The following is a 14,490-nucleotide window of genomic DNA, read 5'->3' as shown; positions in this document are numbered from 1 at the left end:
TGGAACTCACTATGTAGACCAGGTTAGCCTTGAACTCCCAGAGATCCTCCTGCCTCTACCTCCCAAGTGCTGAAATTAAAGGCATGTGCCACCATGCCCAGCCTGCTTCATTTCTTGTACCTGTCACACTGGGCATTCATGACCATCACAAGGTGCTATCCTGCCGGAAGTCCAGCATGTGCCACCATGCCCAGCCTGCTTCATTTCTTGTACCTGTCACACTGGGTATTTATTCATGACCATCACAAGGTGCTATCCTGCCGGAAGTCCTGTGTCTTCATCTAGATGACAGACAGCAGGAGTTGGTGACCTTTAAATTTTTTAAAATTTATTTTTATTTTATGTGTCTGAGTGTTTCGCATGAGTGTGTGTATACCTGTGTTGTGCAATGCTTGCAGAGACCAGAAGACAACACCAGATCCCTGGAACTGGAGTTACAGATGGCTGTTAGCTACCATGTGGGTGCTGGGAACCAAAGCTGGGTCCTCTGCAAGAGCAGCCAGTGCTCTTCCACTGAGCCATATCTTCAGCTCTAAGTTGCTGATCTTTATTGAAACCTGAGCCACACAATAAAGACTTCTGACTTTATATTTTCATTTATATCAGCAGTAGAAAGAAAAAGCAACGTGACATGAATGTGACATTTTAAAGTGCCTTTATGATGAAGAGAACACAAAAGAGGGTGGCCAAACCCCTATGGAGATGGAGGAAACGGCGACTAAACAGCAGGCTAGGCAGATTATGTTCCACAGTATTTCCCAAATAATGTATACACCGGAACAGCTACAGAATCTTTGCACGTTTTCTATTTTATTACCATTCTCTGAAGGTGTGGCCAGTGATGGCTCTGCAAGCCATAGGGCCGGGGAGGTGGGCGCTTTTTACCTGGGACGTACAGTGGGGAACGAGCCGCGGTGGCCTCCCATGGCAGCAGGGCGAGGAGACAGGGAGGGACCGTAAAGTGACAGATGTTCAGCAGCGTGAGACCATAAATACATCTTTTACATCCAGACCATATGTACAAATGTGAACATATATACAAACACATACAAAAATATCTGCCTTACTAGGTAAAGAAAGTTTCCAAGGAACAGAATTTGTTTCTGAAACACACACAGAAAGGAGAAAAACAACTTTCATTGCAGTTCTGCTTTGACTTGAAATTAGGCTGCAGACCCCCTCCTCCCGTGTGCTCAGCTGCAGATGCTCTGCTGCAGGGCAGGAGGCAGGTAGTGCTGGGGAGAGGAAGCGGGGCCTACCCTGATGCTGGGTTGCAGCCAGTGTCTGTGTTGCTGAGGATGGCTGTCAGCATGGATCTTTACATTTTCTTTAAAAATAATAAAAATATCCTAGTTTAATGAAGTTCTTTAAAAAATGGAGAGTCCCCTTTTTATTGTAGAAAAGAAGGTTAATATTTTAAATTATACTTTGCATTTCTTGTGAAAATGAAACCTATGTAGATGAAGGAATTTCAGTGGTTTCCAACCGCTTTTGGTCATGGAGACACCACCTGACTTAGCAGGTTTTCGTTCACCTGTGACAGATGTGCTCCAGGGGGTGCCAGGTCTCAGTGAGAACGCCCCAGAAATCACTTAGTGGTATAAACAACGTGCTTCAATGTAAACCCCAGTAACAAAAAATAGTTTTATATCAAATACAGTATCAAATTGTCATTTCATGTAAACACAGTGATTCTTGGTAAAGATTTGAGGCCAGAGTACCACAAAAAAATGGCCATGGGATTAATCCCTGTTTAAAAAAAAAAATCAAAAACTTATAAAAGACAAGAGGACAAGAGTCCCCCGACCCCTCCTTAGGCTGTTGGTAGCAAACTGTTCACTCCTGTTGGAAGCGGCTTCCTTAGGATGGCATTCCCGCAGAAAGCACCACATCAGAGAGGTCAGGACAGTGTGGAGAGGCTGCATAGCAGAGGCTGTTGGCTGCCCCCCACCTTTCTGCACGGGGTTTTCTGACCCATAGCCCCTCCTCCGTCCACTCTGGGTTTTCTGCAGAAGCTTTGGTGGACTGTTGTCTCCTGGCCTCTGCACATGCAGTGGAGTCTTGGCGTCAAGGCCCAGTGTCCTCTGAAGCCCATGGGTTGATAAAGTCCTCCTGCTTTCAGATGTCTTGGAGCACCATCCCCTCCCAAACTAAGCAAGCCCAAGCAAAAGAAAACTTAGAGATTTGCATGCTGGTCTACTGCACGGTGGCCTCGAGCATCCACCACGAAGGCCTGGCCACTACCCCTGGAGGTCGGAGAAGGGAGTGGGGCAGCCCTCGCTGCAGCTGGAGGAGTTGCTCAGCACGGCTGACCCTGGGCTGGAGTCTGCGGGAAACCAGTGGAGACAGGCTTCGGCTCTGGCTCTTTCCTCTGCACACCTAGAAACCCCTCTGCTTTTAAACAGGCTCTGGGTTGAGAACCTTGGGAGGCTCAGGGCACAGCTGACGCGCACGGTGGGTCTTACCTGAGCTGCTCAGACACTGGGCTGAACTGGATTTGCCCAGGAGGGTGGAAAGGCTGCTGGCTGGCACCCATCCCTCCTTGCTGCTGGTCAGGTCCCGGACATACCTGAAAGGGGAAGTCAGTGGCTGTACCATGTGCCCACAGTCTGAAGTTGGGCACATCTGAGGTGGGAACACATAGAGGTGAGTCTGACGTGTGGGCACACAGGGTGTGTCTGAGGTGGAAACACAGAAGGTGTCTGAGGTATGAACACACAGGGTATGTCTGAGGTGCCATCTTACCAGAGCCCCTCTGCGCCCTCTTCCACCACCTCTACCATGTCCCCGCTCCTCACAGCAAGGGTGTCAAGGCCCCCTTTCTCATCGTCCATCACCACTGTGTATTTACCAGGAACCTGAGGGGGACAAAGGGACAAAGCTGAGGTTCCAGCTTGTCAGCACTTGCTTCCTGTCAGCACCAGCAAGCAAACAACACACTAGTGCTCTCTGCCCTGTGCAGTTCCAGCCACAGACCAGCAGGAGTGACCACACCCAGAGTAGGCTTCCAATTGTCAGCAGCAAGGGGAAGACCAGTGCTGTGTTAGGGTCCTGCCATTTGTGGGGGTTCTGGTGAGATTTCTGGCTTAAATGGAAAAGAGTCCTAGTCTTGGAGAGATGGTACACCTCACATTGTGACCATGTTAAAAGTGAAAATGGATGTACCAATGTATCCTCAATACTATATGCCCTCATGCGCTGGCCATGAGTCGCTCCTTGCTAATTTCCAAGCCAGTACGGGTAGAACTTGTTGGAAATCTTGTTTAGAATATTCTCCTGGAAATCTTGTTTAGAATATTCTCCTGATGTGGAGGTAAGCCTGAGTGTGGACAGTCTCCTTAAGAAGGGGTCTACCATGCCATGCCTAGACTCTAGAAGACACAGGTGAGTATACAGTTACATGGTATTATGGGCAGCAGACTGTGACCCAAGTGAGTAATGTATGTCTCTGGATGAGAAGCTGTAACCAAAAGGAGGATCCAGGCCAAGGTGGATTGTCTACAATGTTCCTTTATCACGGGCATTCAAAAGCACCCACCCTGAGCCACCCACAGGGACCAAGGTTACCAGCTTCTTGGGGCCCACTCCATCTTCCTCTGCATCAGATGAATTGACAAGCTCCTCAGCACTGGACCAACCTCCGTCCTCCTCAGGGGCTTCCAGGGAGTGGGATGTTTTGCTCCAGCCTAGGGGAAGCAGTTTCCTGTGAGGGCCACACCCATGATGCAGTCACCATTCCCCAACTGGGTTCCACATGAGTCTCATAGCCCCCCTGGAATGTGTAGCTGTAGGACCCCAAGCTGAGGCTGTCATCTGATGTTCATCTGATGTTCATGACCTGTGTTGTAGGTGATAGCCCTCTGTCCTTGTTTGGAACCACCTGTCCAGGTTCCCCACTGGCTTCCTCCACACCCTTCCAAAATGCTTGGTACATTCTGCTAAGAGGGAGGTGGGGTGAAAGAGTATCTAGTTCTGTCTTCCAGGCCACTCTGAGGGGGTAAGTTGAGGCCAAGACCTGCCCTGGATATCTGTACCCTCTTCAAGTTCCAGGCCCTACCAAACCCACCTGCCTGGCCTGTGTTATATAGCAAACTCTCTGAAGGGAAGGTATCGTCAGTTAAAACTGTGATGGTCAACGCCTACTCTGGCAGGGAAAACGGTTTCTTGCAAAAATGACCAAGTAAATTCCTGACCTGTGAGCTATACAGGGCTGTGGTTCTTATGAGGCAGATAACAACCAGGAAGATTCCAGGCCATGAGTAAGCAACCCCAGCAACTTAGAGCTCCAGCCCTGCCATCTGGCAAAGCCATTAGGTCAGCCAGTAGGGACCCAAAATTGTGCCTATTACTTTGCTCCTGTTTCTCCTGCTGTGTGCCCTGAAGGGTAGCAGCAGTATTTCCCATCTGCAAAGATGTAGGTGGCAAATTCCTGCTGATTAAATCCTGCAGGGATAGGAATAGGGTAAGGAGATTACACTGCACTCTATGGTATGAGACAGTTACCCCATGATATTGGAGCAGACATCAACAAAAGACACAGCAGTAAAACAAGCAAGTCTGCCCTCTGGATCCTAGCCTGGGCACATCTGGTGCCACATTCTACTTGGTGCAGATGCAAACGTGCTTCCTCCTCCATGAAAGAATGCCACAGTATGAAGGAATAATAGAAGAACCCCCATAAGGGGGCATGTTATCTCTGCAGCCAGCTCCCTCATGGCTGAGCATGCCATGCCCACAGCTGCTGATGAAAAACTTCTGTTCAGAAGCACTGGGAAGCTATCTCCTGTTTTCCTATGAAATAGCTGCTAGATGTGCAGCTTAGGCCCCAACCCCATTGGGGCAGGTGGAACTGGAGACACTCTGAACTCTACCTTTCTGGGGTTAGGCTGCATGGCCTGGGGACAGCTGTGTACTTGGTTCTAGGGAATGTCACACCAGGCTTGCATCTATGTAAGAACTTGGTTCTTAGGGTGGAAGGGGTTGTTTAGCTACAATTGTCTATCCTTTCTGCTCCAAGCACATGTGTAGGCCAGGGCAGAGAGACCAGGCAGCCTGGCTCAGATAGTCTCTTCCTCTCTAGCCACCTTATTTCTATGAAGCTTATGTGGGGGCTTCTGGCCAAACATAACCAAACTCTAAGGACAGTAGATGAACGCTGCTGTGTGTGGTACCACCCTTCAGCATAGACAGCCATACACCTGGTCACAGAAGGTACGCAGAAACCTTTGCCTTACTCAGTATGTCTACGAGAGACTTTAAGCAGCTTACCCTGTGGCAGTACCACAGCTCAGAATTGTCTGTGGAGCCAGAGTAGCACCAGGCCATGCTTCTGTCTATAGACACTGGACAGTCTCTTATGAGGTTCAAGTAGTATCCCTGTGTTAGAAAGCATGCAAAGAAGCCCAGCATGCTGGTCAGGCAGCGTTCAGGTGCCAGATGTGGGACAAAGACATATAAGAATTTGGAAGTATGATGATCTCAAGTTAGGTGTCATCACTTTCTTTGAAGACACTGGGAGACGCTTCATAAGAATTAAGCCAAGGTGGTTTGTGTGTCTGTCACCTCTATTTTCTGTAAAATTGTCCTTGATGTTATTGGTTAATGCAGCCAATCACCTGCTGGGCCGATAACCTTTCAGGAAGCAAGCGCTTTGACAGGGCAGATCCAGGAAGTGTGGGCTGCATGTGTGCTGCAGAAGGTAGGCAGGAGAGAAAAGATCGGCCCTAACACACTACCTGGCTGCCTTCCCTGCAACCCACAAGGCTGCATTCTCTTTGCTCATACTCAAGGAAAGGGAAACTGGCAGAGGCAAAGCCACTTGGATGGAACAAGCTGGAAACAGCATTTGGCACAGCCACAGCCCTGTCTGCCAGTCCTACCTCTCTATCCACACAACATATCCCAAAGGGGAATGGCTTGGAGCCTGGGTCACAAGTAGAAAGTGCTTAAAGGACAAAAGCAAACCTTAAGAGGGGAACCTCAAACTGGGAAGGGACTCACTGAATGCTAGGCAGATGCTGGCTTCCTAGGACTGCAGTGGGTGTTTGGGCTTAGCGCTTGTTGGGTACAGAATGAGCCTGTTGGTATGGTGATGTCCCTGGAAACCTTTGCAATGTTTGGAAGACTCTGGAAGATCAAAATAATGAAACCATTTCCTAAAACTTGAGATCCTAAGGGAACAAGGATGGCCTTGAATTTCCCAGGAAGCAGAAAATAGAGGCTGAAATCCAGTGTGGAGCTTAATTCCTGTGGCCTATAGGAGTGGCTGTCTGCCTTGTGCAGGTACCTGATCCTATAGCCTGTTTCAAGCCAGAATGGTTGGGCCAGCTGGTGACCCAGAGAAGGATGTTGGTACTGTGGGCCCTTGAAGTGCACCTTCAACCTATACCACTGAGTGACAGAACCCAGTGGAAATACTGGTCAGATGGTGGTGGCAGCAAACTATGCCTAAAGGGCAGTGGGTACCCCTGCCAACTCTGGGTTGAGGAGCTGGTGGGAAGTGGCATCCTCCAGCATCTGTCACCAGGAACCAAGCTGTGAGCCACAGCGACTGCTCCTGGCTTATCTGACTTATTCGATTCCATCCTAGGTGCCCTGTGCAGCCACAGACAGACAGCCTGGTTGGGGTTCAGGGGCTGCCGCTCTACCTCGCAAACCAAAGGGAGTCGGGTCGCTCTTTACTTCGTGCCGCTTAGCTTTTTTGTCAGGACTGGTCGGAGAGGCTGCAGGAAGAGGAAGAGGCAAAAATACAACAGTAGAGACAGAGCTGAGGAAGCGCTGAGCAAGTGAAGGAGGCAGGTGAAATGTTTGTGAAATGAGATGGCTGAGGGGTCTCACGGGGAAGGGGAGAGGCCCAGAGAGCAGGAGGAGATGAGGTGATAGACAATGGCTTTGGCCGTCAGTCATCCTCTTAGGGGCCGCCCTCAGCTCTGCGGAAAGGATGCAGGACCAGAACAAGTGTTTGTATCCTGTTAATTTGAAGCCAACTTAAAAGTATTTTATAGATTGGGACAACCCTCTAATTCTCTGAACCATTGCCTGTTACTTGGGGAAAGCCTGGAGTTTTAGAAGGAAGCCCCATGCAGACCTGAGGCATACCAGGGTTATCCCAAGTATCAGCCACCAAGGAGCATGCCAGGTGACAAAGCTGTTTCTGATCTCAGTTGAAAGATATTTTTACCACTGTGCAGTAGAAACAAAACAAAACAAAACAAAAAAACCAATCTACAAGACACTGGCCACAGCACTCAGCACTCAAGTCACTGTAACAAGAAATCCCTGCCGAATCAACAGGAAATGCAAGGTGAGGCAGTTGGCGAAGAGGACAGTGAGGTCAGGACAGAAAAATGGCTAATAGCTCCAGTTTTGAGCAGGCTGCTCTTGCAAAGCTGGTGTTCTCTGTTTCCAAAAGGCACCCCTAAAAGATAACATCAGGCATGTGTGTCCACATAGTGTCAGTTGCCAAGAAGGATGGGGTTGGAGATGTGCTTGTGTGACTGTGTGTGGCACTCAAGGCCGCCATGTGAAGACGGTATGGGCGCTTCCTCTTTACCTTTCTGACCTTTGAGGTTAGCCAAGCCCTGCAGCGTGAAGCGCTTTCTGGAAAGCGCAGAGCTTTCAGAGGTAGAACTAGGGACCGCATCGTCTAGGAGGGAGGAGAGACAGAATGCAGAGACCGCATCTGGGAGGGAAGGTGACAGAATGCAGAGGGCACTGGCCATGGCCCCATGCTCGGGGTGGGCAGGCAGAGAGTGGTCATACATTCTCGGGTATGCCAGATGAAGGCACATGGCAATCCTGAGCGAGAGGGGTTCTACCATGAGGTCCAGTGTGCTAGAGGGGCCCTAAGCTCTCCCACACTAGCTGGGGGACACTTCATGAGCATCACATATGTGGGTCACACTGTGGTAGACACCTACCTTTGCCTTTCTCAGGGGGCTTCGGCAACGATGAGCTCACATATCCTTCCAGGCTCAGGGGGTCCGTTTTTCTTTCTTCTGACTTCTTGACATTCCTTGTGTTCCCTTTTGAGGGGCTGAGGGCATCAGCAGCAATAAAGAAACAGTATGTTGGAGGTTAATTTCTCAGGTCTCCAAGGACTATAGGCATTGGGACATCTTGGCAGCCAGACCACCCCCTAGACAGCCCAAGGTACTGCCCCAGCACTGAGTGTTCCCCATTTAGAGCCTGAGAAGCCGCCCATCTTCCCACTGGGAAGTGGGTGGTATCTGGTGAGTTTCTCTTTTAGAACAACTGTTCAACAGTTTATTATTTAGACCTCATCCCATCTCATGAATGATCAAGGGTAATATGACAAACAGTAAAGGCAAGTAAGAAAATAAGTAAATGAACAAAATAACAAAGGGGAAATGAGGGCAACAAAGACACACTGAAGTGGTCAAGGCCATGTTTGGAACGCTCATCAGGCTGGTGCCAGACCTCAAGTCTAGTTTGTACCTTTAGTGCCCAACATCTGTCCTAGGCACCATCCTATACCCAATGTTGATGACTAATGTCACCTGGCTATACTCCTGGCATGTGCAGACTGTAGTGAGAAATAATCCATAAACATAAAGTCAATGAGGCAGGGGACCAGTTCTGTGGAGAGTAGGGCCGGAGACAATGCCTTTGGGGCTGATACTCTGGGACAAGCCACCATCATGTAATTCCCAAATGACACTGAAGGGGCCTTGGGCAGACTCATCTCAGTGACAGATGGGAGTAAACTCTGTGGTGTGTGCAGAAGCCCTACTTGTTTTTTCTTCTCTTTCCTTTCTTTCCTTTTTTCCCCTTCCTTCCTTCCTTCCTTCCTTCCTTCCTTCCTTCCTTCCTTCCTTCCTTCCTTCCTTCCTTCCTCCCTCCCTTCTCTCTCTGTCTCTCTGTCTCTGTCTCTCTCTATCTCTCTCCCTTTCTTTCTTTTCCTGAGACAGAGTCTCACTACAAGTCCTAGGCAGATTCTCTTGCTTCAGTGTCCCAAGGACTATGAGTATAGGCATGTACCACTATGCCCAGTTAGAAACTCTGCTTTCTAGGCTCCTGATGGACACACTATGGTACTCACCTGGTGTTGGATGGTGTGGGCAAAGGCAGGCTGTGGGACTGCTCCAGGGCCCTGTGCTGGCTGGCTTCTGTTGGGGGAAATGACATATGGCATTTATCAGTGGGAGCTGAGCACCATCTTTCATACAGTTGACAAGTTTCATACAGTTTACACAAGAGAAAACAAGAACCAATGGCAGCCTCACCCCGGCAGGCCTGCAGCTGGCTGGTCAGCACCTTCCGAATCTCACTCACCCATGCTGCTTTAATCTCAGGGGTTGGTGCCTGTTCCCAAAGAGAGCTGGGAGTCAGTGCTCACACCCACATGAAACATGCTACATTTCCCCCTTGATACTCCCAAGAACAATCCTAGGACCTTAGACAGACTCCTGTGCATAGGGACAGAGGGGCAGATGTTAGGAATGCCCTTTGGCTGTGGGACTCTTCACCTTGTAGCACAGGATTGGTTGGAAAAGTCTGTGGGGCCATGCAGGTGGCTAGATCATGGCAAAGGGGACCAGGGACAAGTGGGGAGGCTAGCACTTGCTGGGCTAATTGTATGTGTGGCATGGCCTACAGAGCTGGTCTCCTGAGAGAGGTCTTGCCTTGGCATATTTTAGGTGATAAGCACAAGAGCAAATCTCAGACCCACAGTAAGACACTAACTAGCCAAGTGGATGTGACCAGGCCAAGAGCATCACCTGACATCAAGACTGCTGTGCTGCCTCTGTTATAAAGCCTAAGGCCCAGCCTGAGTATTATCTCCATGACAGCAGCTGGGCCCTGAGGTTGCTGAGCCCAGCAGCTGAAGTACCACCTGGGGCTACCACAGGGCCCTGCTCTTGATTTAGCTCTGTGTAGCCTGCAAGGCTAGATACAGGACTAGAGGGCAAACTGGGACTGCGATGCCACCATGGCCTCTGTGTGCTGGCCTGTGCCAAGTATCTCATGTGTTTGAAATTTGAGGGTAACTAGAAGGCCCAGGTATGTGGGCTAGGTCCTTCACCACTTAGGTTCTTGTCAGGGGTCATGGAGAGGCGCTATTCTCTGAGTCCATGTCTAGCTCTGGTCTCTGTCTCCCTTGTGGATATAGTGAGGACAGGTGTGGCCACATACTCCCTGTCAGAGAAATTAGGTTGTGTGGACAAAGTTCTCCTGGGCTAATGAGGGATACAAGACCCAGAGCCATTGCTGGCAGTGCCCTCCTAACACTCTATCTGCACTTGATCCCAACTTCCCAACTGGGTCCCAATGCAGGCTAAAGAAGCTAAGAAGGCCTGGGGCAGTGTCCTAGCATGAAGTCTGACAGCTCCTGCTTCTGCAGAATGAACCTCATAAAGATTCCAGACACATTTCTCATTGGAAGTCCTTCCTTCATTGGCTATCCTGAAGAGGTCTACAAAGCAGGTGAGTGGCCCTACCTGGATGATGTAAACCTCCTCTCTTGCGTTGTACCAGATCTCGAACTTCTTGGCATCACCCTTCACATTCTCTGTGATGCCAACAGCAGTCATCTGGCAAGCCCAAAACCGGACAGGCATCAGTGTACAGAGTGGAGCCACCCATCTCATCCAGAAATGATGCGAATTAATGGGGTATTTGGGGGTGCCAGGGGTTAAGAATGGTGGGAACCCCAACTCCCACATGTGTGGAGAGGAGCTGGGTGCCTGCTGACCCATAGCACCAGACCAAGGTCTGTTAAACAGGATGTGATTGCTGTTTGCTGGCTGAGTTACTCACATTCAATGACTGCTTGTAGCTGTAGGAAGGGGCCTTCTCATACCCCTCCCCATTCTCCTCCCTCTTCTTGCAGAACAGCACAGCCTTCTCATGCAGGAAAAGGTGCCGCTGCATGGGCTTGAATCTGGCCAGCTCCTTGACCTTGGTGTGGCCCTTCTTGTGGTCTGTCCATACACTGAAGGAACCTTGCATCAGCAGCTTCCCCAGATCACCCAGGTTACCCTGGAATACAGGACACATGTTGGGTCATGTAAGGCAGATGAATTTGTGAGGGCCAGGGCTCCCAGTTCATATAGGAAAGATTCCCCTATGTGGCATATTCTGGAAGGGGCAAATCCAGGGATGCAGCAAAAGATCATTAGCTGCAGGGATTAAGATAAGGGAGGCGGCAGAGCATGAAGAATCCTCAGGACAGAAGGACATCTGTGTGACACTATAGTAGTGCAGAAATGAAGGTACCCAGAGCCCCAATGCACTGGAGGCCTCAGTTAATGACATATCCCCACTGGCCCATCAGGTGTAATAGATGTAATAAAAAAGCATCAACACAAGAGTTAACAGTAGGGGAGACTCAGGCAGGGACGGGGGCTTAAGGAAGCTGGACTTTACATTCAATTTTTATAAACCTAAAACTGCTAAAAATAATTCAAATATATTAATTTAAAAAGCCCCAAGAATGACTGCTGGATGGACAAACAGAGGCCAAAACCTCCTGTGCCAACTTGAGGTGAGTCTATAAAGAAAGAAATTAACCCCTTGCTGGTCACTTGTCATTAGTCACCAGACTACACACTGAATCACAGAAACAGAGGGTTCCACCTGCTGTCCAGGGAGTAGACAGCAAGGAAGAGGCTTGGAGCGCATCCCCCTTGGAGAAGTCGCACTCTGCCAGGGGAGAAGTCTTAGTCTGCTCCCCGATGTGGGCAAGCTCCTGACTCAGAACCTGGACCGGCCCCAGGCCCTGGGCTGTGTGTATTCACTTAAAGACTCAAGAAACTTGAAAGTGTTGATGGGATCATCCCTACCAAGCTGCTCATGAGACCCCCATCCTCAGCACCATAATCCTTACGTCGTAGCCAGTGATGGCGATGAGGTGCATGGAGTCATTCACTGCCTTGAGGATGCCCAGGATGGAGCTCAGTGCCTCCTGTAGGTCCTCTGCCCCCTCACAGTTCTTGCTGTATTTCAACATTTCCTGATGGGTTGGGGGGAGGGACGCAAGAAGACACAGTTTTATATATATACCAAAACCTTCCTGCAATTCCCTCAGGAGCAGCTGACTATCCCACAGATGCAGACAATGGGCCAGCCCTGAAGATGGTCCCTGGGAAGCTTGGTGTGGTCCCTGGTCAGACACCTGCACACCAGCTACCAGGTTCCTGCTGCTCTTCACGAAGCTGCCCTGCCTGCCTCCCTATAGCCAGGCTGATGGATGGACACCTGGTTTCTGAAGACAAGGAGCTACCTGGCTGGAAAAGTGCACACTCATTACACTTGCCTCCCTCTCATGTCGTGGTCCTGCTAAAAGCACGGTGCTAAAAACCCTTTCCTACCTTGCTGCACACTCCAAGATGGAAACTCCTACTCCCCCGACTGTGCTGGGAGTGTGTCCCTGGCACTCTACAATGTCTAGCACACAGTAGGCCCACATAAACAGTTGAATGAGCCAGGACCATAGAAAGGTTGGGCAAGTGGCTCAGAGAGGTACCCCTGGGCCTGGAGCCAGGGCTTGGTGGGGAAAAGTCCTGGGCTTAGGCCTAGCCTACAGATACCTGGCAACTAGGCAGGGAGGTATGGCAAACCCAGGGCAGGTGCCCTGGAGGCTCACCTTAAGCAGCAACTGGTACTTAGTTATTCTCTGCACTGGCTTCAGCAGGTAGGAATCAAGGCTCAGTTTGTGGTCCAACTTCTTCTGGCACTCCTGGAACCGCCAAACATTCAGTCAGGCAAGGCCATGGCTCTGTCCCAGGCCATTAGGGAAGGAAGTACTAAGATGGGGAAGGGTCTCAAGACGCACCTGGAAGAAGGGACAGTCAGAGCACTGTCTCCACAGGCTCTCAGATCGTGGCTTGTTCTGACAGTACTTCTCGTAGATCTGGAACTCCTCCATCTGCAGCCCGGAGGGACAAAGACATTATGTCTGCTTCCTGGTCACAGTGAGGGGGCCCCTCATCCGAGAGCTGCTCCCAGATCGACTTCTCCAGCACCCCGGCCCTGCTAATCTTCCACAGCACAAGGCATATGGAGATGGAGCTCTTTCATCCCTCCCTTCAAAGGCAGTATATAGTATAATGGTTATTTACATGAAATTTCAGGATCTTATTGGGCAGTTTTGCAAATTCTACAAGTTATTTAAAAAAAAACACAACTGAACATTGTGTGAAATGAAACTTCCCCTGGGTACCTCAGGGGACAGACACAGATGCTTCTTGGGTGCAGATGGTTCTAGAATAGAGAGCTCTGGGGAGGCAGATCATTTTACATACTGCATGGGAAAATTCTGTCAGCTTCCAGGGGGTACTGGTGCTATTGTTCTGGGACTACTGACCTACAAAATGATGACCACCTCAGGTCTGAAGGCTCTGAGAGATACACCAATAGCCAGGCTGAGCCAAGACAAATACAGTTTCTTCTTCCCACCTATCTCTTAGTAGTGACTCACTAGAGCCTCAGTGTGTAGTTCCTACGTATGTGCGTGAGTGCATGCGTGTGTGTGTGTGTGTGTGTGTGTGTGTGTGTGTATGTGATGTTGGGGATGGAACTGGTGACCCTGGTGTGTATTGGGCAAGCTCTACCACTGAGCTGAACTCCATCTCTTCCAGTTCTTTATTTTGTGACATTGCTTTGTCTGCTGTCAGTGACCTCCCTTCCCTAGGACAAGGAGCTCATAGGTCACAATGCTCAACATGATGGGATCCCACAGGGGAAGTTACATCTGCATTCCATTCTTCCTGCTCAAACCATTTCCACCCACCCCTCTTTAAGTTCATCTCCCTAGCCCTATGATTCTGAAGAGCAGAAAATGGGTTCAGAGAGCCCCAGTGCCTTCTAGTATCAACCAGCAAGCAAGGGCAAGACCAAAATAAAGCAACCCATGAGGCAAGTTCAGCTGTGCATCCAAGTGGCATCAGGCCTCCGACACTATAATTTCAATGTCCACAAAGCCTTAAAGGCTCTTCTTTTTCTGAAGTATTATTAACTTTAAAAGCAAAACCCTATTCTTTTTTTTTTTTCTCCTCAAAAGTGCCACATCTTCCTGCCACACAGGAGACACTATGCTCTCTGGGTTTAGTTGGCTACAGTGGGATTTGAAGGCACCAGTGGTGAGTAGTTTTGAGGAGGCAGTCAGGGCCTCAAATATGGTTGAGGGTACAGATGTAGCAAGGGCCTTGCACACAGTTAGTGATATGTACTCAGGGTCCCCCCAGTGGTTAGAGATATGCACCCCTGGTGAGGCACTCAGTTAGAGATACGCACCCTCTCCAGAAAGCACCTCCCCACCAGTTCCGGGCAGTCTATGCAGCTCTCTAGCTCCCGCAGGAATATCCTATAGGGAGAGGTTTTCAGTGAGGCAGTAAACATAATCGAATCAGATGACACCATTTTCCAGAGACTGTTACTCTATCTCTGACAACCTCATCAACTGGGTGGCAATACATCCCCATTTAGCCTGGGAGCCTGTGGCTCAGTCCACAGCCTAGGTATGTCCCT

At 49.7% G+C, this 14,490-nt stretch overlaps 1 protein-coding gene across 18 annotated transcripts in view; it reads right to left on the bottom strand.

The window, feature by feature from the left end:
* Positions 1–638: 638 nt before the first annotated feature.
* Mcf2l (MCF.2 cell line derived transforming sequence like) overlaps positions 639–14,490 on the bottom strand; it is a 173,613-nt gene continuing 159,761 nt past the window's right edge. For 11 of the 18 annotated variants that reach the window (XM_008848407.2, XM_029553699.1, XM_008848414.2 and 8 more), the window contains 15 exons: positions 14,257–14,326; positions 12,797–12,889; positions 12,608–12,700; positions 11,849–11,974; positions 10,780–11,001; positions 10,461–10,553; positions 9,246–9,324; positions 9,062–9,128; positions 7,920–8,035; positions 7,553–7,645; positions 6,648–6,722; positions 3,568–3,686; positions 2,746–2,858; positions 2,466–2,569; positions 639–2,326 (listed from right to left, as the gene is read on the bottom strand). In XM_008848407.2, coding sequence (XP_008846629.1) covers positions 2,241–2,326; positions 2,466–2,569; positions 2,746–2,858; positions 3,568–3,686; positions 6,648–6,722; positions 7,553–7,645; positions 7,920–8,035; positions 9,062–9,128; positions 9,246–9,324; positions 10,461–10,553; positions 10,780–11,001; positions 11,849–11,974; positions 12,608–12,700; positions 12,797–12,889; positions 14,257–14,326 — 1,549 coding nt within the window. In that variant the 3' untranslated portion in view covers positions 639–2,240. Of the gene's footprint in view, positions 2,380–2,465; positions 2,570–2,745; positions 2,859–3,567; positions 3,687–6,647; positions 6,723–7,552; positions 7,646–7,919; positions 8,036–9,061; positions 9,129–9,245; positions 9,325–10,460; positions 10,554–10,779; positions 11,002–11,848; positions 11,975–12,607; positions 12,701–12,796; positions 12,890–14,256; positions 14,327–14,490 lie in introns of all 18 variants that reach the window. The other 7 variants (XM_008848416.2, XM_008848418.2, XM_029553706.1 and 4 more) reach the window with 4 other exon arrangements.

The sequence above is a fragment of the Nannospalax galili genome, unplaced genomic scaffold, assembly GCF_000622305.1.
Source record: "Nannospalax galili isolate Female #2095 unplaced genomic scaffold, S.galili_v1.0 scaffold744, whole genome shotgun sequence".
NCBI classification, from domain to species: domain Eukaryota; kingdom Metazoa; phylum Chordata; class Mammalia; order Rodentia; family Spalacidae; genus Nannospalax; species Nannospalax galili.
Note: the sequence above shows the minus strand (reverse complement) of the source record. Positions and strands in the feature narration are given on the sequence as shown.